The sequence below is a fragment of the Corapipo altera genome, unplaced genomic scaffold (assembly GCF_003945725.1).
Source record: "Corapipo altera isolate COAL_440 unplaced genomic scaffold, ASM394572v1 58, whole genome shotgun sequence".
Taxonomy (NCBI): Eukaryota; Metazoa; Chordata; class Aves; order Passeriformes; family Pipridae; genus Corapipo; species Corapipo altera.
In genome coordinates this window covers 3,920,520-3,948,432 of record NW_020884898.1, presented here as the reverse complement: position 1 = coordinate 3,948,432, position 27,913 = coordinate 3,920,520, and the positions used below count along the sequence as shown (strand labels likewise).

Genomic DNA, 27,913 nt, shown 5'->3' with positions numbered 1-27,913 from the left:
ATTTTACTGAAATTCCTGTCAGCCACAGTGTCCATAAGTTACTTTCCTCCACAGGAAGGCTTCCCTAAAAGGCAGATATCTACACACAGGAGCACTCAGCTGCCTCTTGTGTTGTTATTCAACCCTCACTGCTTCACCTCCCTGGAGGTTACCTACATTTTGAACCTCTCCCAGTTCAATCATTCCACTTGGAAACTGCCTTTGCCTTTGGGTTATACCTGCACAGTGCCAAAAGCATACCAGGCTCATTCTTGCACCATGGGATGGTCTTTCCTTATAGCACCACCGGGCTAGAAGAAGCAATTCACTGGGAAGAGAAGATTCACAAGTTTTCATTAGGCAATAGTCCTGATGGATCTAAAGCCTTTCAAGCAGGAGTACAGGATATTTCCCAGTGATTTTTGATGTTTTATATATTCTTCTGCATTGATTGTGTACTTTTCACAGATCCATTGTGTACTCAGAGTCACTCACAGTGGACTGAGTTGCCATCATTGACATCTACATTCCAGAGATTAATGAGCAATTCCGAGAACCTGAATTTATGGCAAGTAGGAAGCTGGGGTAGACAGATAAGTTCACCCTAATCATCTAAACACCTTTCTAGAATCTCCAGGTATGGCCCCCCAATGCTTTCTTTGGTGGGGTAAAAATCTGTGCTAGTTATTCCCCTGGCGTTCATTTCTGCCTTCGATGGGACTGACCTGAGACAGCAAGCACAGGAAGCGTCAGGTTGAATGACCAGGTATGAAAAGACCAAGGGGCAAAATGAGAGGAGTAGCTGGAGACTCCTGCAAGTCTCCTTCCAATACCACAGTTGGAAGGCAGAGGGTAACGGGTTCAGTTCAGAGGCAAACACTGCCCTTATCTGAAGCAGCCAGGAGGAAAAGCCTCACCTGGCAGAGCTACTGTTCCCTCTTCCCATCTGTGTTTGCAGTTGCAGATGCTTCAGAGCCGTTTTATGCCGTTATTTTTGCACCTTTGATCCCATTTATCTGAGTTCAGTAAAGCTTGATGGAATGTCCCTGACCTCAGACAGGTTCATGTGAAACCTGGTTTGCTTTTATCTGCCCAAGGAAGCATAACTGTGTTACCCAGTTGTTTTTCTATGTGTGAAGAGGTAGAGGGTGAGGAACAAAAGTGGATTCAGATTCAAACATGAAGATCAAGTTGGTCAAAGTTCAGTGTAACCTCCAAAAAGAGGCGCCAGTTTGGAAATTCAAATCTGGATGTGATCCAACTTCAGTTGGAACAGGAGGAGAGGAACGGATTTAACAGAATTAGTTTGGTTCCATCATCTCTCACCCACTCACTCATTTTTCTTGGGGTTTTTTTCAGGAGAAAGGTGTGTGAACATGCATGGCAGGATGTAAACAGCTGGGTGTTCTTGTCTCCTAGTTTTATACCCCACCACATCCCCAGGGCAGAAGATGCTTTCATGACCCATTGCCGGTGCTGGTTCTAGGCTCCCCTTTCTGAGGGCATCTCTTACAGGAACTGGGAAATGAGTGTCCTGATTTATTCCCTTTAGTCTTTCATACCTTTAAAAGGAGCTCCAAATTATATTTGAAGGTGGCTTAGCAGGTTGTCATGACAATTTGTTTGAACTTCCTACTGGTTTACTTTCCACTCTCACAAAAGATTTCAGGGAACAACTTGAACTCTCTCAAAGTAATTTCAAGATGTTTTCTCACTTTGCAGTGAAAACTTTAAGCCAAGCCTACACACTTAGTCAGCTACACTGAACAACTCAAGTCGTAAAGCTACTGGCTGTGATAAGGTGGTGTCGGGCAACAACGTGAAGAGAAGAAACTGAGAAAGGGGAAGTTCTTTTGCAACATGGAAGAGGCAGTGGCTGTTTGCTCACTGAAATCCCTCGTGCAGAGATCCTGCAAGGCATAGTTATCAGCTGGGTTCCCCCGGAGACAGGTGAGCCAAGGTGTAAGGGCGGGAGTTGGGCTGGAGCAGCAAACCCGACAGGGTCTGGCATGAGGGGAGACGAGGTCTGAAGCAGGGAAGGTGCGATGCGGGACACAGCGAGTGACGGGGAGCACCTTGCACCTGTCTCGGGAAAAATACAAGCAGGGAAATATCACGAGTCGGGCTGTGTGTGTAAGTCTGTGACAGTCGTCCAGCCGAATGGGGAGGGGGGGGGGGGGGGGGGGGGGGGGGGGCGAAAGCGAGCCGCGGGGCCAGGAGGGAGGCGCCGGGACCGCGAACTGCCCGGAGAGGGGTGGGGAGAGCCGGGAGAGGGCGGGCGAGGTGCCCCGGGTCTGAGTCAGCCCGGCCGCACGATGCGCGCTCAGGGCAGTGCCAGGCGCGGCACCGCCGGGATCCCGCGTCCCTTCCCCGCCGCCCCCGCGTCCCGGCCGGACCCGCTCCCGCGGGCAGGGCCGCTCCGCCCTCGCCATCCTCCTCCTTCTCCTCCTCCTCCTCCTCCTTCTCCTCCTCCTCCCGCGGGTCGGGGCAGCCCCGAGGGCTCCCGGCGGGCCGGGGGGGCCGCGCCGCCAGCCAGGACCGGCCCCCGCCATGTGAGTCTGCGGGGCTGCCCCCCCGCCCCGCGCCGCCCGCTCCCGCACCATGAGGTACGGGGGTGCGGGGCAGCTCCCACGCCGCGCTCAGGTAGAGCCCGGGCGGCTCCTCCGCCTCCTCTCCTGCCTGGTCCTCGTGTGCGGCGCGGAGGTCGCGGCGCTCGCCGACTTCTCAGGTACGGGGCGGGCACCGACCGGCGGCTGCGGGGGCTGCGGGGCGCCGAGGGGCTGGGCGGGGGTCGGGCACCCCCCGGGCAGGGGGCTGGCAGGGGCTGTCAGCCCCCCGCATGCACCGAGGCGTCCCGCCGTACCCCACCATCCCGGACAGGGGCCGCTGGATCCCGCGCTCCCCGCCCGGAGCGGCGCCGGGAGCTGCGTATTCCCGGCGGGCTCCGTGCTCCGTATTCCTTCTCTCGGGCCGTGTCCCGGGCCTGCACCCCGGGGAGAGCGTGGGTCGGATGTGCTGTGAAGGAGGGCAGGGTGCAGGAGAGGGTTAAGGGCTTCCAGGGGGTCCAGGTGGGAAGGGACGCGAGGAGCTAAGCTGTCGCTGCGCCGTGGGAACGCTGCGCGTGGATCGGCCGGGGCCTGACGAAAAGTGCGTGGAAGTCCCTGGAAAGGTTCCCACTTTCTCCTGGAGACTTGAAGTCGGGCCCTGAGGGAGCCGTCCTGAACTCCGATAGCGAACAAGTGCTGCACTTCTCTCTGCTGGGGGAGAAGCCTCGTAGCGCTACGATGAGAGGAGTCCCTTGCCAGGGAGTAGAGGCACCAGTTGTCAGCCAGAAATCCCAGCCGTGACCCCTGCGAGGCTGCTGCATCAGTGCAAATTGAAATGACTGCAGAAAGGGGAAAATTTATTCCCACTTGGGACAAAGAAACAATCTCTGTTTTTTGTTTGACAAAACTGCACTCTTGTACCTTTCCTAGTGCTCCAGGCCATCCCACTGCTGTTAGAAAGTTATTTAGAAGAGCTGTTTCTCTCCTTTCTATATGTCACAGTGAGCACAGCATATTCCTGGAAGTTGGAGGCTTAAGGAACTGCCTCTTGGGCAGAAAGCAAATCTTACCCTTAGTGAACAGAGCAGAACTTCCCAAAAGCCAGTTGAGTGCACCGGAAAAAAAGTTAGTATATATTTAACAGCCGAAATTTGTTGTTGTGCATATTAATATAGTTCATGTTATTACAGTTCAAAATGCTGGTGAGGGTTCTGTAAAAACTATTTTCTCAGCAATAGGAAAATACAGTTTGTCATTTTGTTATTGTGTCCAGCACCATAAACCTGAACATTTCTAAGCAAGCAGCCACTGAATATAAAGACCAGAGTTACATCCTTAATAAGTTACATTTCTTGTATTAGATTCCTTTCATGTAAAAGGCTTTTAAATTCTTGCTGTCTCATTCTTTGGTGTTTTTCTTTGCTGATTTGTAGATGTTAGTTTTGGAAGCACATGGTGGTTCTCCACAAGAACATAAAATAAATGTTCAAATTCTCCCTTTCAGATAGCTGCTGAGTTAAAAAATATCCCTTTATCTAGGACAGTTCCCCTCACAAAAGTCCATTCACTTTTCAAATGAAGTTATTTAGATAAGGTTATCCAAGATACATTTCAGAAGTACAACTGTATTCAGTATTCATTGTGCACTGAACTTTCCAAATAGGTAGAATGACCAGAGAAGAAAACTCTGGCTCACCCCAGAGAGATGTCATGCAGACATTTCAGCAAATAAGATGTAGTAAAGAAAATCAGATTCCAGAATTCTTTCCAGACTAGTAAGTTCCCAGGCCTGAACACATTCTGCTCACATTTTACTTTTAACATGGAGATCTAACCCAGAAGGACAGAAAAGATCAAAATGTTACTGGAACCTTTTAAAAAAAAAGGTATCTAGAGCACATGGAGAAGTTTTTAGCTGCTTCAGAAGGAGGTGCTGTGGACCAGGAGCTGTCAGAGGTGAGATGACACCCTGCAGTGCCATCCCCAAGCTGTTTAATGCCTTTTAAAGAATTACGAGCTGTGTAACAGCAGCTTCAAGATGAGCTTCTAGAGTTGATTTTCTTTATTTGCTCCCTCCTGTGGCAGGAACAGTGACATGATTCTCCTAAACTCTGTTGAATGTACATGGATACAAATCTACCCTGTTTAAAGAACAGAGCCTTGCAACTGGGCAGTATCCTGAGGGATGAAGAGTGGGAAGCTTCTCTTACTGTACCCAACCACCTGCACTTTCCCTGTCCTAGAAAGGGTCAGGTCTAACCCTGCCCTTCCAAGGCCTTCCAAGGAGGCAGGTTACAAGTTTCCACCGGCAGCCCATGTCAGAGCAAAAGGAACAGTGACCTGCTCCTTCAGTGTGTTCTGTGGGATTGGGTCTGATCCTGGGAATTTAGTAGTGCATAGAGAATTGGAAGGCCAGTTGCTTCACCTTTTCCTCCTTTTCACAGACTTTAAGCTTTCATACTCAAATTACCAGCTAGACACTTGGGTCATTGCATTTTCTGCTTTGTGTGTTTTCAGCATCAGGTCTCTCCCCCAGCAGCCCAAACTCTGTTCCTCTCTCCCCCTCTCTCCACCCCAGCTTTCCAGAATCCCTTCCCAGACTGCTGCCTGCTTCCAGCACCTGTATGTGTCATCTCTGTTGTTCTCTTTATGCAAGTGTTAAATTGTGCCAGCAGTTCTAACCTGCCCAGAGCCTGTTTGTTCATCACCAGACCCAGCTGCCTGCTTGGAACAACCCGAAGATGCTCCCTCTTGGGATCTGTTCAATGTTCTGGAAAGGGGAGCAGGCAACAGTGTATGTCAATACTGAAGGATTGTTTTTGTTACGGGGTTTTTTATGTTTGACTTGTATTTGTGGTCTGTATCTCTTCCAGGATGTAGAGCAATGTGTTCTTGTTCTCATCTGTCCAGCTTTTAACTATGAAAAAAAATTTCTTGGTGGATTTTTTTTTTTAAAGAGGCATTTCTTCATGGTGCAATAACATTTTGTGATCAGTATGTGAATTAGTATTTTCTAGGGAAGATAAGTGTTCTAAAACAAGACACCAGCAGCAGTTCAAAATCCAGCCCTGTGAGAATGACTCAGTAGTTTCTCCTTCTAATGGCAGGAAATATTGAAAGTACTATTGATGCACACCATACTTAAAGATCTGCATAATCTATGATTCTCTAGCAGTTTGGTGGCAGCAATTAACAAATTTAAAAGTTGGACTTGATGATCTTGCAGGTTTTTTCCAACCCTAATGATTCTGTGATTCTATATTTATTAATTCAGTTGGTTACTGAAAGTGGAGATGTGCTCTGAGGTCTGCAGTCCTCTATGTGATTAATTTTTAAGTGTGGAGTCCAAGCATTTATGCACAAATTTGAAACTGAAGGTTGAAGGTTTGGAAGAAGAGATATGTAATCCACAGTTCTTTCCTTACATCTTCGTGCATATTGGCGTGATCCTACACCTAGAGAATTCTCTTCCCCTCATGCTTGCTCTTCAAAACACATCTTTTCACCAAAATATTTATTTATTTTCCTACTTGACCAAGCTCTGTCTTCCCATTGCTTTTCTCAGTGATCACTTGCAGCTTTCACATTTCAGATCAGGTCCCAGTCCAGGAGGCTGAAGACTGCTGTGAATTTTGCTAGTTCTCCAGTCTCTGGGAACTAAAATTCTGAATACTCTGGGCTCCCAGGAGACTGTCACAAGAGTCATTTTTCAAGAAATCAAGGCATCATGACAGCCATTTCCTCACAACTCTTTTATGTTCAAGGACTGGTTCCCAAAATAGGCAAAAATAAGGAGCTGGCAAAACCAGGAAACTTATATACTGTACTTCTGCTTCACTTACATCTGTGTCCTGGTCCTCTAGAAAGGTCCAGCTGCTGAGGGAGAGATGGCCTGGCTGGGGTCAGTGGCATTTTGAGTGTCTTCCCAACAGCAGGAATCAGTGCTTTCTCTCTCTCTCTCTCTCATATCCCCTGCCCTCCCTGCTGGCAGGGGGAAAAGGCCTTGGCTCTCTGCCCTACCACTGCTCCTTCTCCCACCTTTTCCCCATCTACTGCCAAAGTGAACTGACCTCTTATCTGTCTGGGAACACACTCCTTCTCCCTGGCAACACTGAGGAACCCCCATTCCCCTTTTTTGATGCCACTTCTTTGTCTTTCTTTTCTCCATGCTCCTTTAAGGTCAGGCTCAGGCTTGACCTGGCCTCCTTCACTCACTCACCACTCAATCTCCCTTTCCTTACCTGATTCCCAGCCAGGTTTTCTGGGCAGCTTTCAAGAAATGTGGCCGTAACTGAAGATCAAAAATGAAGTAACTGTGTGATTGCATAACTGGGCTGAAGAGTGACTTTCTGGATGTGAACAGAAAAAGCACCACTGCTTAGGCAGAACCTTTTAATCTCCGTCCGCTGGTGTCAACTTTTCTGTCTTTTCTTCCAGAACAGTTCACACAGAATTGGGCATCAGTTTGACTCCATAAACTTGATCTTCTGACCCAACCATAGAAAACAAATGGATCTAATGAAAAAGCAAACCAGTTCACCCAAGAAACAAAATCTGATCCTGTGACCTTTTGTGCATTAAAAGTTTCCATTAAGTTTTGTGGCTTTCACCCATACCAGATTTGCCCCCAGGCAAAAGGAAAGCAAACAAATGCCTCTAACAAATGCTTTGTTTGTAGTAAGGTGGCAGGATCAATCAGGACCAACCACAGTGATGCAGAGGTTTTCTTGCTGGTTTTGTGTTGGTCAGATAAAATCCTATATAAATTTTCTTGAGTCCGTTCTGTTGACTCACCGTGGCAATTGGAGCGTGTCCTTCAACCAGGATATTTAAAGAAGTGCTAAAAGGAGTGATGCAATGATGCATCTTCTTAATACTGCCTTGTAAAAGTCAGGCAAAAGTGTTGGTTGTTTTTTTAAAGGAAAACATTTCATTTTAGAAACATGTTTCATTTCAGTAATATGGGAGTTAAACCTCAAAGTCTGGTTTAAAGCTTTTCCTAGTGGAGTGGGTTTGGATCTGGGATTTGTTCTGTGAAACAAAGGTTTATGTCAGAAGTGAGATTTTAGTTGAGGTCATGGTGCTGAGATCCAAGGTTTTGCTTCTGTCCCTGCAGTTCTCACTGCTTTCCTGAGGAAGTGTAACTTATGAAATCACATTTTAGATGTGATAATATTTTTTTGTTAAATCTACTGATGAGATTTAATTATCCTTGTTAGAGAAGTAAAAGCTTTGGTCCTATTAAGTTCCTACACATTTTGTGAGTCTAAACAGCTGGACCTTACTTCCATCCCTAAGGAAGGATATTGCTTCACAAGCTCTCCTAAAATGAATTTTAGTGTGGTGCTCCTGCCCCTACAATAGATGTTGGGAAATTCAGATGTGAGACACAAACCTATGGGAAACTTGAGTTCTTGAGCTTCACTGCTCAGGGACCAGCACGTTTGGGTCTGTCATTCAGATTCTCACACCTTTGGGGCAGTTCTCCCTGTGCAGATTGCTGGCACCTGACACATCATATGCCATTTTATTTCAAAATGAATAGCAGGGACTAGTTCCCCCCTGCCTTCCTACTCCATCTGCTGCCGATGCCCTTCCCAGTGAGACAGAGCTTCCAAACAGTCTCAGCTTTATTAGAAAAAGGGGTTACAGACTTGTTTCAAATAAATACTCAGCTTTTGTTGGAAGTGTCCCCAGACAGAGAAGGCACTGTCTGACCAGTCACCACTTATCAGAATTCTGTCATCTGCCAGCCATAATCTACAATTAAAATTGAAATATTTTGATATATTACCAAACACAGAGAAAATAGTGTCTTAAGGGAGCTGCAGAGCAGGAGGAGGCGTGGTTGCGCCTTATGTGTTCAGCACTGGTGAGTCATTTCATCTGAATTACTAGGCATTTTAGGAGTTTTGCTTCAAAGGCCTATTGTGTGGCTTCTGGCAACAAATTAAATACCAGTGAGGTTTGACTCTTAATTTAGAATTAATTTTTAAAAATCACTCGTGATATAACGTCTAGTTGAAAGCCTATGGCCACTGGAAGGATTCCCACAGGTTTCACTGGGCTTTTGATGAGGGTCTCAACCTACAAATATTTGTTTCTTTTCCTTCATAGTGTTTCATCTGGGAAGACAAGCATTATTTTTTCAGAATAATTTTGCAATTTTTGACTCTTCTTCAGGCTAAAAGTGAGTTGGGGTCAAAGAAATGTTGTTATAAAGAAAATCATCGGGTGATGAGGGTGCACTGGGGTGCATTTTTGCTTTTCTAGCTTGGACTCGCTGTGCTGTAAAGCCATCATAGCACTGCAGATCCGTGATCTTATTTTTTGAGTGTCAAATATAAATGAGAATACAAGAAATGCAGAGTTTGAGTCTGAGTTCTGTTTGCGAAACAAAACCTGCATTTTGTTTTCTGAGCTGGCAGTGAACAGCTCCCACTGGCCTTCTTGGGGAACTTGAACATGGAGGTTCACGTTCATAAATCCAAGTTTTCAGAGAAATATTTTCTGCTAGTCCCTGAGGTTCTCCTACTTGCAGTCTTTGGGAATATTATAACTTCTCTGTCTCTTGAGCATAACGATTCTCTCATTCTGTCTCCAGAAGCAGTTGCCCACTGAGCTTTCTCTTGTTATTTCTTGTTAACAGTACTAGAAGAGGTTACTGTCTCCAGCCAAAAGAAGGAATTTTGGCAAGGGCAGGAAAGAGCCTCACAGTCTCCCTTAATAGCATTGTCCCTCTTGGTCAGCATCTTTAGATAGGAGGGAGAAAATCTTCCTTTTCTACTTTAGTTCCATATTAGGTCCCAGGACAAGCGTTTGCCCCTCTGATTTCATGGAATAACTGACCACAGTGTGGAGTTTACTACAGACCCAAATCTTTGGGGATCCAGAGAGACAAAAGGGAAAAGGAAATAAAAAGTAAGTAAGAAAAGAGAAATGCATAGGGATCTCTCCAATTTCCTTAGAAAGCCATTGGGATACAACAACAGTAAGCATAGGTCCTAGGAGACAGCTCAAGGGAATATGAAAGTGTACATCTGAAGGGAAGAGAAGGCTTGTGGAAGGGTCTGAGAGGCTGAGAATGGGCATGTGGACTGTGAGTGCAGGATTCATGGGTTTTCCCACTCTACAGAAGTTTAATTCACATAACTGCATGTCTGAGCTGAGTGGCACAGAGAGGAACAGGTTTTGTGGTTCCTGGAGAAACAATGATCAAAAAGTTACAGAAGGTCTATTCTTTCTGTAGGACATTTCCGTTTCGTTTTTCCAGACAGAGCTCGTGGCTTGGTTCCTTGTGTGTGCTGCTGCTCACTGACTAAACCTTGTTCAAATGAGACCTTGAACGTGTCCTTATGCTGAATTATCTGCTGATTACCTGATCCTTTCTCTGGCCTAAGTGGAACCAAGCTCTTGCTTAATTTGACGCTCAGATTTAATCAACACCGAGAGTTAGGTTCAGTAAGATGGTTATGATCCATGTTATGATCCATGAGCTATAACTATGAGGGGAAAAAAAAAAAAGAAATCTTAGGAAAGCTTTCATGGTGATAAAGCATGGAAAGCATAGAAATCCTGACTGATACCTTCATCACTGATGCCTGCTTTGATTGCCAGACTATCCCAAAAGCATTTTCACTACTAACTTAAGTATTTTCTTAATCCTTCATCTGTCACTAAGGCCAGCGGAAACAAGTTGCTCCATTGGCAGCAGGCCTGTGGCTCTCCAGCTGCCAGTTGACTTTCAGCATTAATCATTTAGACTGAGTTGAAAGTGGCAGTTCTTACTCTGACCTGGCAGCTCAGGCTTCAATTTTTATGAAACTTGTAGGAACGTTATTTCTCTGAGCCCTGCGTGCTTCAGGGTCGAAACTGGCCATTGAGCTTAAAAGTTGTTGAGTTGAATAAGGGAATGGCAGATGGACGGAAGTCATGATCTCATAAGCTTCATGTCTTTTAGAATTGGGCAACTGAAAACTCAAGGACTGATTCTAAGAAAAGCAACAGCTTTGGATGCTCTGAAACCAAAGTAGTCATTTGGAAATGGAAGGGGCTTTCATGGTCAGTAGCTTATCAGTGAAACTAGATTATCACTAATTTTTTCAACTAAGCATCTATCCTCACATCAAAAAAGGTTTAGATAATAGAAAAAATACAGTGATTATACAAAAAATATTTTCCTTGTGTGGCAAATAAACTTTTCATGCCATCTCCTGCAGTACAACTGAAAGGATGAAGTCAGTAGGATGGTAGTCTCCAGCAAAGGGTAGGAGGGTTGAGAAGAATAGTGGAAAAAGGCACACTGAAGAAAACAAGCCATGGAGGGAAATTAAATCAAATGAGTGATTATGCAGGAAAAGCATTTATTAAGCAGGTATGTGGATCTGCTGAGTAAAGCTGTTGTGCTACTTTGAGTAGAATAAGCAGTGCTTCTGCCCAAGTGTATTTCTTACTGATAAAAGACTGTGAGATCAGGTGTGGCTAGAGTGACTCAAATAGGATGTTTACAACGTACTTAGATACAAAAGAATAAAATGATGAGGCAAGAAACAGCATTGTGAATTTTATAAACAGTGTCTTTCGTGGGTAACATTTTGCCCTCCATCACAATTACAAAAAAAGAGTTGCCACAGAAAGAACTGTGACTAATTTGGCTAATTCTGGAAGAAAGGATTAAGCTTGGATTCTGCACTGGTGTTTTGAGCCTCAGTACAAAGTTACAATGAGTGAGTAGTCTGGGTTAGGCAAACAGTTGCGTGGGATGATACCTTCTGGCCTTCAAATCAATGGGATCTTTTTGTTGCCCATTGCTTCAGGCTTAACTTCTGAGCCAGTCTGTAACGTCTTGTACATGATTTTGTATGCAGAGCACCCCATACGTCACTTATGAATGTGTGTCTTGGATTAATGGGAAAGTTCCTACTGGAGCTTTCACACAGATATTATTGGGACACTGCAGTATTGCCAAGTTTTTCTAATTTAGACAATTCTCACAGTAGTGGATTTTTTTGTATAACGTTTCATATTGTTTTAAAGAGTGAAATTTATTATTTTTGAAAAACAGAAAGAGGAGCTCTATTGTCCTCCTCGTTGCAGATAACATGTGAGAAAGTGACTGCTGCAGCTGAACACCACCTCCCTCTCCATCACCCAACAACCCAGAAAACAATGAGAAAAATAAACAACATTAAGTCATCTAAGTTTTTTTTATATGGTCTGCTTAAGATTCTGTTTGCTCAGGGAAGAAACCCCGTAACTCATAAGTGTTCTGATTTCTCAGTCCCAAATATTGATGAAATAAACACAAAATGAGATGACAGGATACTGCCTCAGGAGGAGCCACAGCACTCTCAATGCCCTCACTCTTGATCATCATGGCTGGTATTAATTGTAGGGATAAGACCATATTTTCCCCCTCACCTGACATTGTTGTTTGGCTGACCTTGTTTCCGTAGGGGAAATGTGTTTCTGTGCAGAATTCAGTAAGCAATATAGGGATGCTCATGGTCTCAAGGAGATGAAGCTCCTACCAGAGTGACTACAAGGCATTGCTGCCCAGGAAAGGAGGGAAAGTAGCTTGGGAATGGCTCCCTCCGGTTCAAGCAGCGCTCTGGGACGAGGTGAGAGGCAGCAGCTGCTGAGAAAATTTCATTCCCTCACTGAGGGCAGGGCAGGCAGTACCCTGTTTTGTGCAGAGGGCTAGCATGAGGAGAGCAAAGAACCTGGAGTTTTTCAGGGAAGAGCAAGAGGAAATCACGATTTTTAGAGTGGGAATTCTTCCTCAGCATGGGCTGTGAGCTGTGAAGGGCTACTCCACCCATATCTGCATGGTCTGTGTGTGTAGTAATAAAAAATGCAGGTTTACATGGTCTGCCATGTGAGACGAGCGATTTAGATACTCATACGTCACCACTCCTCTTATCAGAGAACATTAGGTTTCAGCAATTTCCATTACTATTTTTATCCTTTATTGTGTGCAAACACACGAGGATTTTAATAACAGCAGAGTCATGTCTGCTTGGAAGGCCAGAGAGCTTGATGTCTTATTTTCACTAGTCCATCTAATGCTGATTTTACAAGGGGACCATAGTGCTCCAATGGAATCAGGGCAAGTTTTTTATAAAGACTTTTTTTTTTTTTTTAAGATTGAATAGTTGCAATTGTTGGAGAAAGGTGCTTAGATACTGGATTAGGAATTTGCAGGATCAAAGTAGCAGTTAAGATGCCAGGGAACTCATCCAAATCACAGCATAGCTGATATTCTTTAGGGAATACTGCACTGGTTTTTATACGGCACTCTTGGTTCCAAGTAACTTGAAACCTGAAGAATTGAAATGATTACAAATATCGGGCTGTATCTTTGGAGGTGTTGAATGCCCACAACTCATGTGGGGCTGAATGCTCTGACACTGAGGCCCTTTATGCCACGATGGTGATACCAAAGGTGTTCAGCAGCAACAAAGGCCACTGGAGGCCCCTTTGCAGCATCAGGCTGTGGCAAAGTCACTTGGGTGCAATTGGGCACTTGGCCCATTTTCCTGGCAACACTCAGCACCTCCCAGGAGCAGGCTGGCAGAGGAGTGGCTCTGGCAGGGAACTTCAATTATTTGTGATCTCAATTACACAGAAAATGTAGGGGATGGATTTGGTTGTGAGTTTGGGTTTTTTTTTTTAACCTATGAGTGGCCATGGGGATTGTGGCTTGGCCATGGTCTCCTTGAGATCCAGACTGCAAATACAGGGCATGACATTTTTTGTGCCCTGGTTCCAGTGCCAGTGCTCAGACTGAGGTCGGGGAGGTGGGGAACTCACGTACAGCTGTGCTGCACTTAGAAGGTGCATCTACATGATTCCTGTGTAGATCAGGAACAGCAAAGGCAGTAGTGGAGCAGGCTTCTCCTTTCTCCAGACTTAGTAACTGATAGGGGAGCTGATTTTCCTTATCTAGTTGCACAGTCAGAGCTGGAAAAAATGCCAGAGAACTGAAATGTTTGACCTATGCCTGGAAGTGTTCAAGGACAGGTGGATGGCGCTTGAAGCAACTCAGTGGAAGGTGTCCCTGCCCATGGCAGAAGGTTGGAACTGGGTGATTTATAAGGTCCCTTCCAATCCAAACCATTCCACAATTCTATAAGTTTCATATCTTTTGCTTAGAGTTCTTAAGTTTCTATTTAAAAAACTTTTTTAAAAATTGCTTGTGTTTGGGGAAAGGTTTATAAAGGGCAGAAGTGTGGAAATTAAATGGGACGAGCAAACTCCTTTTCAATATTTTCTTTAAGAAAACTGATTTTTGTTTTAATGATAAACCTCTCCCCCATGATTCAGCCATGGAAACAAGAAAATGCGTGTAGGGCGGTTTCTCCGTTATTCTTAAGAGTGAAACACAACTGCCTAGAAGTCCAGAAGTGCAGAGCATCCTTTTAAGACAAGGTGTAAGGAGTACCTTTAGCCAGCTGGAATGCAAGAGCCTGGCCCACAAAACCAAGTAATACCCCTTCTGACCTCTGCAGACACACCTAAGACTGAGCACAGCCGTGACTGGCAAGGGCCTGAGGCCAGGGATTGTCCATGACAACACATCCTGCTGCTGCTGGAGTGCTGGGAGGGCTGTGACTCATGGCCACACAACCCCACGTGTCCTGGCCCTGACCTTTACGAGCACGAAAGGTTGACCCATTCACAGAACCGTGTGGCTGCAGGCCAGGTGTATAACCTTGACTACAGTGCCCTTTCCGGAGACTGATTGTGGTTTTCTTTTTGTCGGGCGAGAGCTTGTGGTTTCCTGTACTAGTTGTAACAGCTGAATATTTTCTAGGTTACCTAACCAAGCTCCTGCAGAACCACACAGCCTATGCCTGCGATGGGGAGCACCTGAGCCTGCACTGTCCTCGGCACTCAACCATCAGTGTTCAGTCAGCATTTTACGGGCAAGACTCCCACATGTGCAGCACTCAGGAGCCTCAAACAAAGATGGCAGAGCCGAGAAACTGTGTGGCACCCACCTCTTTGCAGGTACCCCACGTTGTAAAGTTCTTAATGTTTCCATGCAAGTGTTCGCAACGTTGAATGAAATGACACCGTACCTATGTCAGTTTACCATCAAAAGTGTTACAGCTGAAAGGATTTGTCTGGTCAGGAGGATATTACCATAGGATTGTGAGAGCTTTGTAGATTGCCTTGGAAACCCCCTTCTCAAAGTTCCCTAAAATAGTTCCTTTCCAGTCAAGGGCATCGTGACTGAGTTGACCAACCTTAATCTATCACACAGGCCCTCCTTGTCCCCAGGAGAGAATACAACCATTGGACAGAGCTGGGTTACAAATCCACTGAATAAAATGGTATTCTGGTTGGCATCTGGCTTGTTCCATGCCTTTCTTTCCTCACTGAAAAGGCACAGTGAAAGCTAAACAGCAAATCCTAAGTATTTCTACAGATATCTGCATTTCTGTGAATACCTGATCTGTATCAGCAATATCTTATGGTTTGTTTGCTGGGCCTGCTTAAGAATAGCTTAAAATCATTTATACTTCATCAATTATTACTTTCCACTGTGGAGACTTTCATAACATGACTTAGAAGGTCTGACTTATCACTGCTTCATCACAGTGAAAAATGCCCAGTGTTGGGCCAAATTCAGCAAAACATCGCAAAAATGAGTAGTCAGTGGATTCTGAACATGTTCTGTTGGTGAAACTGCTGCAGATGGTCTACAGAAGCTTCTGTGAACATTTGAAGCTTTGATTAGTATTTCCAACATTTGTGCCTATAGCAGACACATTCCTTCTTGACAACGGGGAGTGTCTGTTCCCGCCCCTAGCTGGTTGAAGAGTTCTATAGAGTGGTTTGGCAGTAATATCCTTTCTCCAGAATCAGTATTAAGGCAGTTTTATAAGTGCCTGTAATGTACTGCAATTTCTAAAGACATTCCAAATATTACCTACAGGCCACATGAAAGTACCTCTCCCCACCAAAAACAGTAGGCCAGATGCATCCTTGGTGTCATTTTACTGACCACAGCAAAGCAACACCAATGATTATTTTGGGCTTGTGAGGTCTCCATGGGCAGTTTTTTTCCGTGAATATAAAAAACACAGCATGGGATAACTGTCGTATAAACTATCATCATCATTCAGGCACTGTCACTGATCAAAGGCATGAAAGCATTTTGGTGAGGCCAAGAACGTGAGAGACACTTTGCATCTCAGGGAGTTCCTGTTCTGTCAAGGAGAAGAGACACATCTTGTAAACTGATTTCTTAGAAAAGAGCACCAGTGATCTCACCCCTCCTCCTCTTCCCTCTGGAAGCCAATCTGCAGTCCCACAGTGGGGTGTGATGCTGCCCTGCAGCCAGGAGGAAGCACAACAGGCACGTTTTACATCGGCCTCCCATTAGAGGGATCCCTGCAGAGCTGGATCCATCTCTAGATATTAACAGCCTGGTGCTATTTTGAGTGTCATTGTTTTTGTGTCTGCGTGCTTGTGCACAGCAACAGGACAGAAAATGCTGCTGCTGTTTGCATTAAGCAGGAGAAAATACAAACAGATGCACAGGAGATGATTCAGATCAGGTGCAAACAGAAGGTGACTCAGTAGGGGACAGCTCTCGCCTTGCTAAAGATGTAACTCTATTTCACTGGTCCCTTCCAGAACCATCCCAAATAAGGAGGAGTTATTTGTTTGACTTGCAATTCTATAAAAGAAGAATTGACTTATAAAATTAAACCTGCTGTGCTTTCCCTTCCCTTTTAAACTCTAATTTAGAGTGCATTAATGCTCAAAAAGTGTTGGATGCAAGTCCTTTCCTTCTATCAATCTGAGGGTTACAGGATCACTGCAATGTACTGCTAATGTGTGTCATTGCTGCTGGGAGGGATGGCTTCCAGGGATGACAGCAGAGATCCAGCCACTGCCAACTCTCTCAGCCTGGAAACAGGAATGCAGCTTCTGCTATCACAGTGGTAAATTTGTGATTTGACCTCTTGATATGACTGAGACCACTTCTGATGAGAAACAATGCAAAAACTCCCATAGATTTTATGGGACTACCTATAACTATCAGGGAATGCTGTCTTACAGTTAGTCCTGTTAAGGGTGGGGTGACCTGAGGATAACACCCTCCTTGTCACAGCCTGCTGTGATTTTAATCAAAAGCCTGGGCACAACACCACAGACTATCCAAAAAAGGTGTCAGAAAAGCCCTCTCTAAACTGAGCTTTGAAGGTGACTAAGAATTTCCTGAGTACAGTGCCACATTTAAACTGGGGTTTTTTAGGTGCTTTGGCTTGTGACTGTGTTAAAAACTGGACACAGACTCACTTTGGGCAATGTCTTCATATTTTCTGCAGCTTCAGTTCCAAACCTGCTGTTGAAGTGGGAGCACCAGTGTGAGCAGTAGGAGTACTCAGACCTTCTGCAGGACTTGGAGAGGGCCCACATGGCCCTTTGTGCTGACCTGTTTGTTGTCCTTCTCTGTTGCCACTCCCAGGGGAAGCAGCACAGAGAGAACCAATAAATTTGGGCCAATAAATTTGGAATAAATATGGCCTTAGAACAACAGTGTTAAAAAACCCCTACAAAACAAGACATGGAGGCTGAGGATAGACAGGCACATCTGTGCTTTGCAATCAAACCAATTCTGAAATTTTCTCAAGTGACAAGTCAAGCAAATATCTGATCATGTGTGTAACTGCAAGCGTCTCTTAAGCGGGAGGTCAAACACATGGCTTAAACATAGGGTTGTGCTTCAGTGTCCCTCAGCACACCAAGCCATTAGTTAGAACTCTCTCAAGTGAAGATTATTACAGAGCATGATCAGGTACACATACGTAGATCAATACGAAATGGTTAAAAAGATCTCTTTTTGAGTTGCCAGGCTTCACCTGGACATTGCACTCCCATAAATGTGCTCAGGAGCATATGTCTCAGGCACATTCAGGGAAAAAGCTGGGGGGTCAGTGTGTTCCCTCTTTCTCTGGGCTCTGCACCACCAAGGCTGTGGTGGCACTGGGGGAAATTTGGCTGACTCCCCTGGGGGCAGAGGGAAAAGTAACAACAGTAAATTGGTAACATCCTAATTTGCCGTGAGCATTGCTGTGGTGAATGTGATCCCATAAACTTGGCCATGACTCTAAGTCCAGTAGAGATATGGCCTAGGTCCAGTGATACAGATGTTTCTTGCATGTTTATAGCCAAAAAGTTGTGATTTCTCTCCTGTATAGAACAAAGCACAACTAAGTGTTCTCATTGCTGTGTAGCTTCATACCTTGTTTTCAAGCCTATCCTTTTTGCCCATTGTTCTAGAAAGTACTGGATGAATGCCAAAACCTGAGATCCTGCCAACTCCTTGTCAATAGTCGGGTTTTTGGGCCTGATCTCTGTCCAGGAACCACTAAATTCCTCCTTGTCTCCTTTAAATGCAAACCTAGTAAGTAATCGACATCAGGCAAATGTGTTTTTCTGTGTCTTTTGTTGCTTCTTTTGATTAAAATGCCACTGCATGAGGCTTTGCATAAATCTGTGTGGAGCTTTGGGGCTCTTGGATTGATAGCAAATTGTTCTTTTCTACTTTACCTTAGCTCTCACTGTATTTGCAGATTCAGGGTGCTTGCTGCCAGTGTCCTGACCAGTGTAGTTTGGTAGGACCACCTGTCAGACATCAGACTAGAAAGGAAAAATGTTTTGGAAACTATTTTTAGAGAAATAGCAATAATAATGTCATATTAGAAAGACAGAGATGAACAGCAAAAGCAGATGCTGGGGCTAAGGATCCAAATGATGCAGAAGATATCACAGTGAGGAATATGCAAAAATACTTAAGGAGCTGGGACCAAAGGTTTCAAAGATTCAAAAATGCCTCCCACTTAAGGGAATAATGGCCAGAGGATAGATGTGCTGACTTTGTTACAGGGTATGTTGTAGAATCACCTGTGATCTGTGCAGGTATTTGATGTTGATGTGTCAAGGGACAAATCCTGCCTCAGAAGGAGTCTGCTTTGTAAACATGAGAAAGTGGAAGAATGATTGAGAGGTTTCGTTTATTGGTGTTTTTTATTGTTTTTCTTGTTGCTATTGTATATGAGAACAAGCCCCAGTGGCCTGAGGGCTCACCTTTTTTGGCAGCTAATCCCCAGCGTGGCTGAAATGGGTCCCAAAGAAAACAGCTGAAGGATGATTTATGGGTAGATTCGCCAGCCAACTCAGAAACACTATCCCACAACCACAGCAGAGAGCACTGAAGGGATTTTCTTAAACCAGGGCATTAGGACAGACACCACTGGGGGAACAGGATTAGGTGGCAGGCAAACTGAAGGGCCAATGCATGCAGGGTGTGGAAGTCAGAGCAGAGAGACAAGAGGCAGATGTTACATTTGGCAAACCTCTGACACAAGAACTCCCAGGGGGATACACTGGGCCAGCCATTAGTGGAAAAAAGTGCCTGACATTTAAAATTTTCATTATCCGCTTTAATATATCAATAGCTTAATTTTTTTACATATTCCAATTAGTGCATTATTAATAGTAGATGGATTTGAATATCATAGCTGTGTCTGTGTCATTGGAAATCTCTTTTTACTAATCAGAAGTGAACTGGGAACCTGTTTGTTACTTTCAGGATCTGCTTAATATTTTTCCCCATTGGAAATGAGCTTCTTTGATTACATAGTGCTTTCTGTGGTCTGAATTTTACAAAAGCTGGTAAAAAATGTATTTAAGAGCAAGTGCTGCCCTCAAGATTGAGAAATAATCCAATTCCAGTGCAAACTACATGATTTCTCATGACAGGAAATTTATATTTGTAGGTAAGATACCAATATTGTTAGGCTTGGCAGTGGAAAACTTCCTTGCTCAGGAAATCACTTGAGTATAACTTGTATATTTTGCAGCCTCCTTCCCTTCAAGTGGGCACTTCAGCAATTGCCTAAATACCTCTGTTTTTCATCTATTTAGAATTATTTTTGCTCTGTGTCTGCAGAGATCTCTGTTGAAATCTTACCCTGTCTGATACCACTTGGGAGTTTGTCTCTGTTGTCTGTACTTCCAGAGCCCCTCCAGCACAGCCACAGAACACAGCTTTAGCCTGTCAGCCCTTGGGCAGAGCCCCTGGTTTTTGGCATGATTTTTCTGGGTGGTATGGCAGGTGCTTCTGCAGAAGTGACAATCTGCAGCAGGTCATGTGTTTTTTAAAAATAACTCTTTTTTAGACTTAAACTTGTGGCTGTTGATGAGCTTGAATGGAAGAAACTGGATTGTTACCAATTGTTTTATCTGTTCTATTCTGGATGAAACAATAATTTTTTTTTTTAATTAATAGATAGTTTTTTCTCTCTACAGTTCCAACACTCACACTCCACTCGCTGGGACATCATTCGCTAAAAATAAGGTTTCCATTTTCTCTTGCTCAGTCAGGGACCTCCTTTTCCTGTTTTCACATTTTTGAGGACAAAAAAATAGGAGGAGAAAAAGCTCTTCTCCCTGGCCTTATCTGCTGTAAAAAGGTTTGCCACCACAGTTAGACCAGGAAGATTCGAGCAGGTAAAATACCACAGGGAGAGCAGCTGCTTAGGCCAGCAAGAGCTTCCCTGGCCAGATACAGTTTTAGCTGGTTCTCCAGGAGGGATCAGCCATTATGACTGGGAGATGAGCTCACTGACTTCCCCACCTCTGTGCTGCGAGTGCTGCCCATGTGGCTGTGCCAGCTGAGCAGGGAGAGGGGGTGTTTTTCTCAGGCTCCTGATTCACATTGCTTTGTCAGCAAAACTTTCCAATGAGCCCGAGCTGGATAGTGAAGCTCAGGCAAACCCCCTGACCTTGGTGAAGCCCTGCAAATACAGCTGGGAGCAGTGCCTGGCTCGGGTTGGAGAGCCCTTTCCCATGCCTTTATCCTCCCATTCTCTGTCCCTCACCCGGTGCTGTCACCGAGCGGTGCCAGCCATGCCCATGATTGATGAGTGCTCAGGGCAGCCGAGGTGGGCGTAGAGCAACAGTGTCCTGGGGAGACACAAAAGGGAAGGATGAGGTTTCTGCTGTGGAGCAGGGGTGGAAAGCAAGCCAGGAAATCAGGCAGGAAGGGGGGAGGCTGTTCTACTGGTAGAGGAGATTGGCAAAATTAATTTTTTTTATTCAATTCAAAACGGAGCCAAAGGCTCTGGATAATCACATGGGAGCATTCAGTTGGAGGAAGTGCTCTGCTATTGACTCTGTCTCTCTTGTACTGGTGCCACATGCCACTCGCGACAGCAGTTGCAGAAAAGCTGGTTTCTGTCACGCTGCTATTTACTATTAACAGCCCAGCTGAATAAATTGCCTCATGTTACCTTCTTGCTGTTTGCTTCTACTTTAGCTGAATACAAAACCAAATCAGCATGTGAGAACCAGGAACTGAAACTCCACTGCCAGGAATCCAAGTTCCTTATCATCTACTCGGCCACCTATGGCAGATGGGCCCAGGAGGAGAGCGCCTGCTCGGCAGAGGCGGAGCACATCCCCCCCTTTGGTATGTTTGTACACTGCTCATAGACCTTCTCCAAGCAGGTGCACAGAGAAGAGGGGAAACAGATGGGGAGAAAGCTTCAGGTGCAAGAGCAATGGCGTTTTGAAAGGGTCAGTGATTGAAATGTGAGAGAGATTATTTCTGAAACGCAAAAGAATTGCCCAGCATGAGTGAGGAACATAGAGGAAGAAATGCAGCAAAGTAATAAATTTTCATGTAGTTAATCAGTCTTTAGTATGATTAATGTCTAAAACTAGTTCTGTTTCCTGTCTTGAACTTAGGTGACGTGCACTAAATATCAGCTCTTTGCCTCTCTTCTTCCTCCAGCTTCTGATATCAATCAGGCGACCCTAACACCGTGTTTTACTGCTCCCTTCTTCTCTGATCCTTTTTTCTACCAGATCTTCCATGCCTTAACTGCAGACTGCAAGGAGAGGACCCATAGGGCAGGGTTCATTGCTTAGATGCTGCTGTATCACCGAAGTCCAAGACTGTGGTGGTATCCCAGGAAATTAAATGTGCCTGGGACTTCTCTTTGGCACCAAGTCCAGCAGACAGGAATGTCCTATGCACACGGTACTGAACTGACTAATATGTTCAGTGGTTGACACTGAAGGCATGAAGGTAAATTTTGATGCCAGCATAAGGTGTGTATGCTGTTCAAATGCCTTAGTACCAGACAGGGAAGGGCTTGTGTGACTGATGCCAGCCTGTGCAAAGGCTGAGAATTGCTCCTAAGAAACATACTACAAGTGTAATCTATGAGAAGCTTATCTGAACATCAAGAAGAGATCAATAATTAATCTTAAAAGCCCTTTGTCTGCAAGCCAATGTTTCTATTTAGTTATATAGATACTATTAAAAATGCATTGGCTGAAAATCGTGATCTGTTCTTAGACAAGGATCTATTTAATATTGCCAGGTCTGTATTTCACACCTTGTGTGGGCCTTCACACTGACTTAGTTCTGCCTGTCTGTTGTGTGGAGGAAACATTTTAGCAGGTCTTTGACAGACCCACACATCCTTCACCATGGCCGTGTATGATACAAGGCAGGGCAGAGATGGCTCAGCTTATCGAGAAAGGCTTGGGTTCATGCTCATGTCTTGCACTTCAGTCACCTCTAAAAATCACTCGCCTCTAATGTCAGCACTTACAGTTCACAGACCAGAATTCTGCCAACCCTTCTTACTGGATAAAGTTTCCCAGGATAAATAGAGAAAGAATTTGCAACAGCAACAAGCTTTGCTGTGGCCCCTGTATACAAGCACTTCTGGAGCAATGCCCTGGCTGGTGCTGGTTTTGTGTTCTATAAAGCAACCCATGACACTGGTAATAGGAGAGAGCATAAAACCTGAGACAAACACAAAGTAGATCTACAGAAGGTAGATCCTTGTATAGATTTTCCAGGTGTTTGGCCTCTTCCTGCACAGTACCAGTGACTCTGTGCAGGCAGTAGAATTTCCAAGAGCACCTGTGCAGCATGGGAGTTCACATTCAGTTACCACAAAAGACTTGGCACTTAGGACCCAGATCCAATTGACTCCAGATCTGTCTGTCTCGAGCTTAAATCTTATGTGGTTATTTAAGCACCTACTGATTTGAGTGGGTGCATGATTAGACTTCAGAAATGCCTGTCTACCTTTCTCTCAGGGAAAGCAATGGTAATTTGAATGTCAGCATGATTGTAATGACTTGAGACAATTTGAAAACTTACTTTAGCTGCTTTTCCTTCCTGAATCAGAGCCCACTTACTTGTTTATGTTTGCACCAAAAGCTAAATTGGCTCCAACGCGCATTTGTTGTTGTTTCTGCCCACATTTGTGCTTCTCAGCCTAAAGGCAGTGCCTGAGCCTTTCCAGTTCTTTCACTGCGTCACAGAGAAACTGTGAGGCAGTTTTTTACACCATGCAGAAGAGTTTTGTTTTAGGACATGTTAGGTCCTAATGCCAGGCATAGGAAGTCTCTGTTGAGCTCAAGTTTTGCATCTCTCCACACCTGGTATGGTCCTGCCAGGGGTACTGGGTACTGAATTAATTAGATACTGCTCTAGATCTTGTTTACCTGATGTTACATGTGATAAGCAGTGACAAACAGCAGCTTTGGGCTGGCACAGATGTATTCTGAACCATCACTTTTCCATGAGCTACCAGTCAAATCAGCTGACAGATTTTCAGAGCTTTGCTTCAAAGGGAACACAAGGAAACATAACATTTCTTTAGCCTAAAGGCTCTTCTCCATGTAGGAAATAGAGTGTATAAATCCATCTCTGCTATGGGCCTTGCAGCACCTGTTCTGACCCTCAGTTTTACATTTAACATGACTCATTACTTGTGCAGTGGGTTTTCTGAACCAGTTCAATAGTGAAAAACAGCTTCTGCAGCTGTCCAAATGCCTGGCACTTGTAAGACTGTACAGAATTTCCAGAGAGCAACTTCCCTGTTTTACTGAGATTATCAAAAACTTTACAAGAAAATGCTGGGTGCGGTTTTGTAGCAGATGGTTCTGCTTTGATGAATCTCTTGTGCACAGCACCAAAGCAGGAAAACATAGCAGTTTGTTCCTGTGTGAGCTGTTGCCTTTTCAGACCCATTATCTATTTTATATTTGTACTAACATGTGCATGAGGAAAGAGAAAATGTATTGGCCAGAAGAAGTTAAAGGATTGCGCCAGAACAGGTTACCATAGAGAGCACAAGGAAGATTCAGGTCAACAAACACCTCTCAAATAATAAATTACTCCTGTTAATACATGAAAATACTTGACAGTAGGCTCCAGTGGATCATCTCCAGCTGCAACTTGCAAGTAGAACACTGCAATATCCTTCCCAGAAATTTCACCTGGATATGCATTGGCTGGTCAGATGTGTATCCCTTCCAGCACAAGTGACCAGCACAGCCCTCTCTTCTACCTGGTCCCACTTTTGGGAGGCTGGGAGGGGAGGTGGAGAATTCACACACTCTCATCACAGCTTGCACCATGGCATGACATACCCTAGGGCTGGGTTTTGTCCTAATCCCCTCTTTCCAGTGGGATTCAGCTAAGAGGAAGGGATGTTAGCAAGACAAACAAGGGGGATTTTCAAAATCCTGCAGGTTCTTTCTAGTTCATAGGTGTCATAATTTTTTTACATAACAGGTTTCTGTGATGCTGTGATTTTTTGTAATTTTTTTTTAATTTATTTTGTATCAGTATTGTGGACAATTTAAAGGGCCTTTCATCTCTTATTCACTGACAGTGATTGAAAAGCTTTTGATTTCTGTTCTCTCTTCCTAGTGTGAGCCAGTCCTTTGGGAAAGTCTCCTGAGAGCAGAAATAACTGCAGTGAAGGCACAAGTGGCTATAGGCAGATCTGGGAATGTGTACATACTGCCTGGGCACTTTGGGTGTGGGAGACAGCAGTCAAATGAATTTTGTGGCTGTAAAAGTAAGGATAAAATAGTTTGATTTTGCTTCCACCACAACAAACCTGAAGTCAGCTCTCTCTGTGTGCACACATTAGATATGAAAAGGTCCTTGTCTGTGTCAGCCTGAGGAAACTGGGAAGCTAGGTAGGTGTTTGGGGCCCCAAAAGGTGCCAGCAGGAGCTATTACATCCCTTGGCCCCAACAAATCTTGTCAAGATAAAACTTCCTTAAAAGATATGTTCAGAGCAGTGGCAGGATGAGGAGTGATTGTTTGAAGGGAAGAAGAGACCGGCCACCATTTTTAGAGTCCAAGTAACTTTCTGCTGAGATGAACAGGGAAGGTCAGATTTGGCTGTTGGAAGGTACTTGAAGCAGTCTGAGGTGCACATCACTTCATCCATTAATTCAGGGGATTTCCTGTGTCTAGTTTTTTATAGCTCAGATTTTTTAACTGTTTGGAAAAAACACACTTGGCCCTCAAGTTTAAAACAAGCCCATGAACTCCTGCCTGTGCACATGCAGGAGCAGGGAATTTGGTTCCTGCTGTTCCCAGGAAGTGGGGAGCTCCACCTGTCCCTTGCCCTTGATGTTGGTGGGATGGATCCCTCACTCTGCACATGCATGTGCAAGGAGGAGAGAAAAATCAGGTTTGGGGTTTTTGTACAAAATACTGAGTTCTGAACTTGGAGCTGCTTGTAAATCAAACCAGGCAACAGGGTAATCTCCTGCAGGCTTCCAGGGCCTCAGGACAGGCACTGCAGGGAGAGGGAGAAAGGGTGCAGCTGTTCAGGAAGTCTCGGTGCTGGATTAACTTCCAGGGAATGGCCTGTACTATCAGTAAGTAGGATTTCTGGCACATCATCCTGCCTCGTTTACTGACAATACTTGGACCTGGAATATAAAGGTATCAGCGACACTTTTCCTAAGTGGTGCTAATGATATTGTGTGTTTCTGCTGGAATCAGCGGTTCAAATGGCCCTTTTCTGATGCACAGGGGAACCCTGTGTGCCATGCTCTTGCATAAATTACCATAGTATTATGGTAACTTTCTTTAGGAGTCTGCAGCCGTAGCTTGCTCCAAACTCCACAGCTTTGCCTTGTCAATTCTTATCCTGAGAGCTGATATTTGGGCTCCACAAAGCACAAGCCATCCTGATTTGGAGGTGTGAAATCTTTGCTTTCAGTTGATTTTAAAAGCGAGCTCCTTATTCTTCTAGGGGTGGGCACAGCCCAGGACACATAAATCAGCATAAGGAGCAGTTGGGGATGAAAGCAAGGAGCAGCTGGGCTTCAGTGTCAGGGTGACAAATTGTGGAGGGGTTTTTCTTGTGTGCCCTGGTCCTTCACCAGCCTGTTACTTATGTCATGTGGATCCGCATTTGAGACACATCCCCTGCCCTCCCAGTCCCAGTGCTCACCCTGTGCATTGTGATGTGGGAGAACAGGGCAGCTGGAAATGTTTGGAGAGGGTGGGACAGGATGCTGTTGCCAGAGCTTGGCACAAGATGCTCCATCACCTATCTGCAGGTCTTGTGTGGCAGGGTGGAAAGAAAGGGAGGGGAAGCTCCTCCTGTCTGAATTGAGAAAAGCTTTAAGAAACCAGAAGACAAATTGCTTCTCATTAAAACCTGCATGATTTATAGCGTGTCATTTGCATGCCAAAACTTTCCCAAACAAAGCTAATTAGGGAGCTGAAAGAGCCTTTCCTCCAGAAACAAGGCTTTCTACTCCAACTGTTAAATAGCTGCAGTCAGATTGGATGGTTTATTACTGCACTAAGAACCTCATCCTGACACCCGTGCCATCCATAGCGGTGTCTGGTACAAAAGATCCACCAACAGGCTCAGCAGTTTTGGGAGAGAGATGTGAGGAATGGAGCATTTTCCCAGCCACACCTCGCTGCCCTGTCCACCACTGGATGCCACCAGCCTTTTTAGCATGCTGGGAATGTGCCTTTCAAGAGGCAGTTTATTGTAAATGGATGGTACCAGTTTAACAAGCCCCACAGGCACGTGCAGCTCAAGCAGCACTTGGACAGCCAGAAAGAAGCCACTCTGTGTATTTATGTTCATCTCCCCATTGCTGCTTTCTTTGGGGCTGTTCTGTGGGACTCCTTTACTCAAGATGCAGCACTGAATGAGTCCTCTCCTCATTCAGCCACTGGAATAAGGTGTTTGACTAGGAGGATAAGTTATTCAAGTCATTCCCATCAGAGCTGCTGGGAGAGCTAGCAGGAAGGCAGCAAGGATGCTCATAAACCAGATAGAAAAAAAAAAAAAAGAACATTTTTTGACTGAATCACTAAAAACCAAAATATTTTTAGAATGCAGGAAGTTGTTAAATAGGTTTTTTTATGTTGTAGGACTTACCAGGTAACTCCTGTGGTGTCCTGCAAAAGCAAACCAGCCATGCAACCAGTTCGCATTTACTCACCTGTGACACCAAGCAATCCCTGGGAGGTTCTCCAAAAATGGGCCTGCCAAGAGCCTGCAGGCACATGACAACTGGCTCCCCAGGTAGAGGAGCCAAATCCAACATGGATATAGAAGATAAGAAGCTATTAACTCCCACAGAAACAAGAGCAAACATCTACCAAAGGCAAAATGAAACATGTACTTGCCATATCACTGAATTTGTAGAAAACCATCAGCACAGCAGCCTCCTGTTTTTGTAAGGCACAAAGAGTAGCTCCCAGGGCAGGAAATTCTGTAGAAAACATAATTCAGTTTGCTGTTGTGCTCCCAATCCATTCATCTATGAATCACCCAATAATTGTTCCTGATACTCTCCTGTTGTTTTTGCACTTGCCAGAGTAAGCTACTGGCTGCCTAAAATGTCCACACAAATGTATCCTTACTCATCTGAAATCACCAGGGAGGGGAGCTAAAACTGCTGAGTTACTTAATTAGAACTGCCCAGTCCTTTAGGTCAGCCTTCCCTGCCTTCCCAGCAACCTCTTGGGACACACAGGCACTGGGATTTTAGGTCTCTGAGAAGCCAAATCAAAAGTTGCTCTCTGAAAGATCCATGTCCAAAGTACCCTGCAAGGCCTTTGTCAGACAGATCATTCCAGTATCTCCTGATGGCTCTGCTCAGGTATATGACTTATTTAGTGTTGGTGTCAGGGGATTAACTCTAAAAATCACAAATCTGCACCATTTTCACACATTAAATGTCAATTTTCTTTGTCAAGAACTCAATGTCAAACCTCCACTTCTTTTCACATTTGGGGAACCTCTGGAGTGCTTTTGCAAACACTGTCTGTCCTTCCTCTAAAGAGGCACAAATGAGCTTCAGCATTTGGAAGGTGACCAGATGCCATCCTCTATTAGAGAAAGAGGGACTGTTTTAATGTCCAGAGAACTTTATTTTCAGACCTTCAGAGTGCCCTTGCCTCAGAAGTCTGGAGTGAGACATACCTGTCATGCACAGAAAGCCACAAAATGCCTGCGGTGATGCTGACTGAAAGCAGCAGCTTCAGAAAAATTACT

General features: G+C 44.8%; 1 protein-coding gene across 3 annotated transcripts in view; it reads left to right on the top strand.

Moving 5' to 3' along the window:
- The first annotated feature begins 1,827 nt into the window (after positions 1 to 1,827).
- EVA1C (eva-1 homolog C) overlaps positions 1,828 to 27,913 on the top strand; it is a 32,153-nt gene continuing 6,067 nt past the window's right edge. Inside the window, exons 1-4 of one of the 3 annotated variants that reach the window (XM_027648784.1) lie at positions 1,828 to 1,929; positions 14,341 to 14,537; positions 17,826 to 17,949; positions 20,866 to 21,018. In XM_027648784.1, coding sequence (XP_027504585.1) covers positions 14,466 to 14,537; positions 17,826 to 17,949; positions 20,866 to 21,018 — 349 coding nt within the window. In that variant the 5' untranslated portion in view covers positions 1,828 to 1,929; positions 14,341 to 14,465. Of the gene's footprint in view, positions 1,930 to 2,563; positions 2,708 to 14,340; positions 14,538 to 17,825; positions 17,950 to 20,865; positions 21,019 to 27,913 lie in introns of those variants that run through there. The other 2 variants (XM_027648783.1, XM_027648782.1) reach the window with 2 other exon arrangements.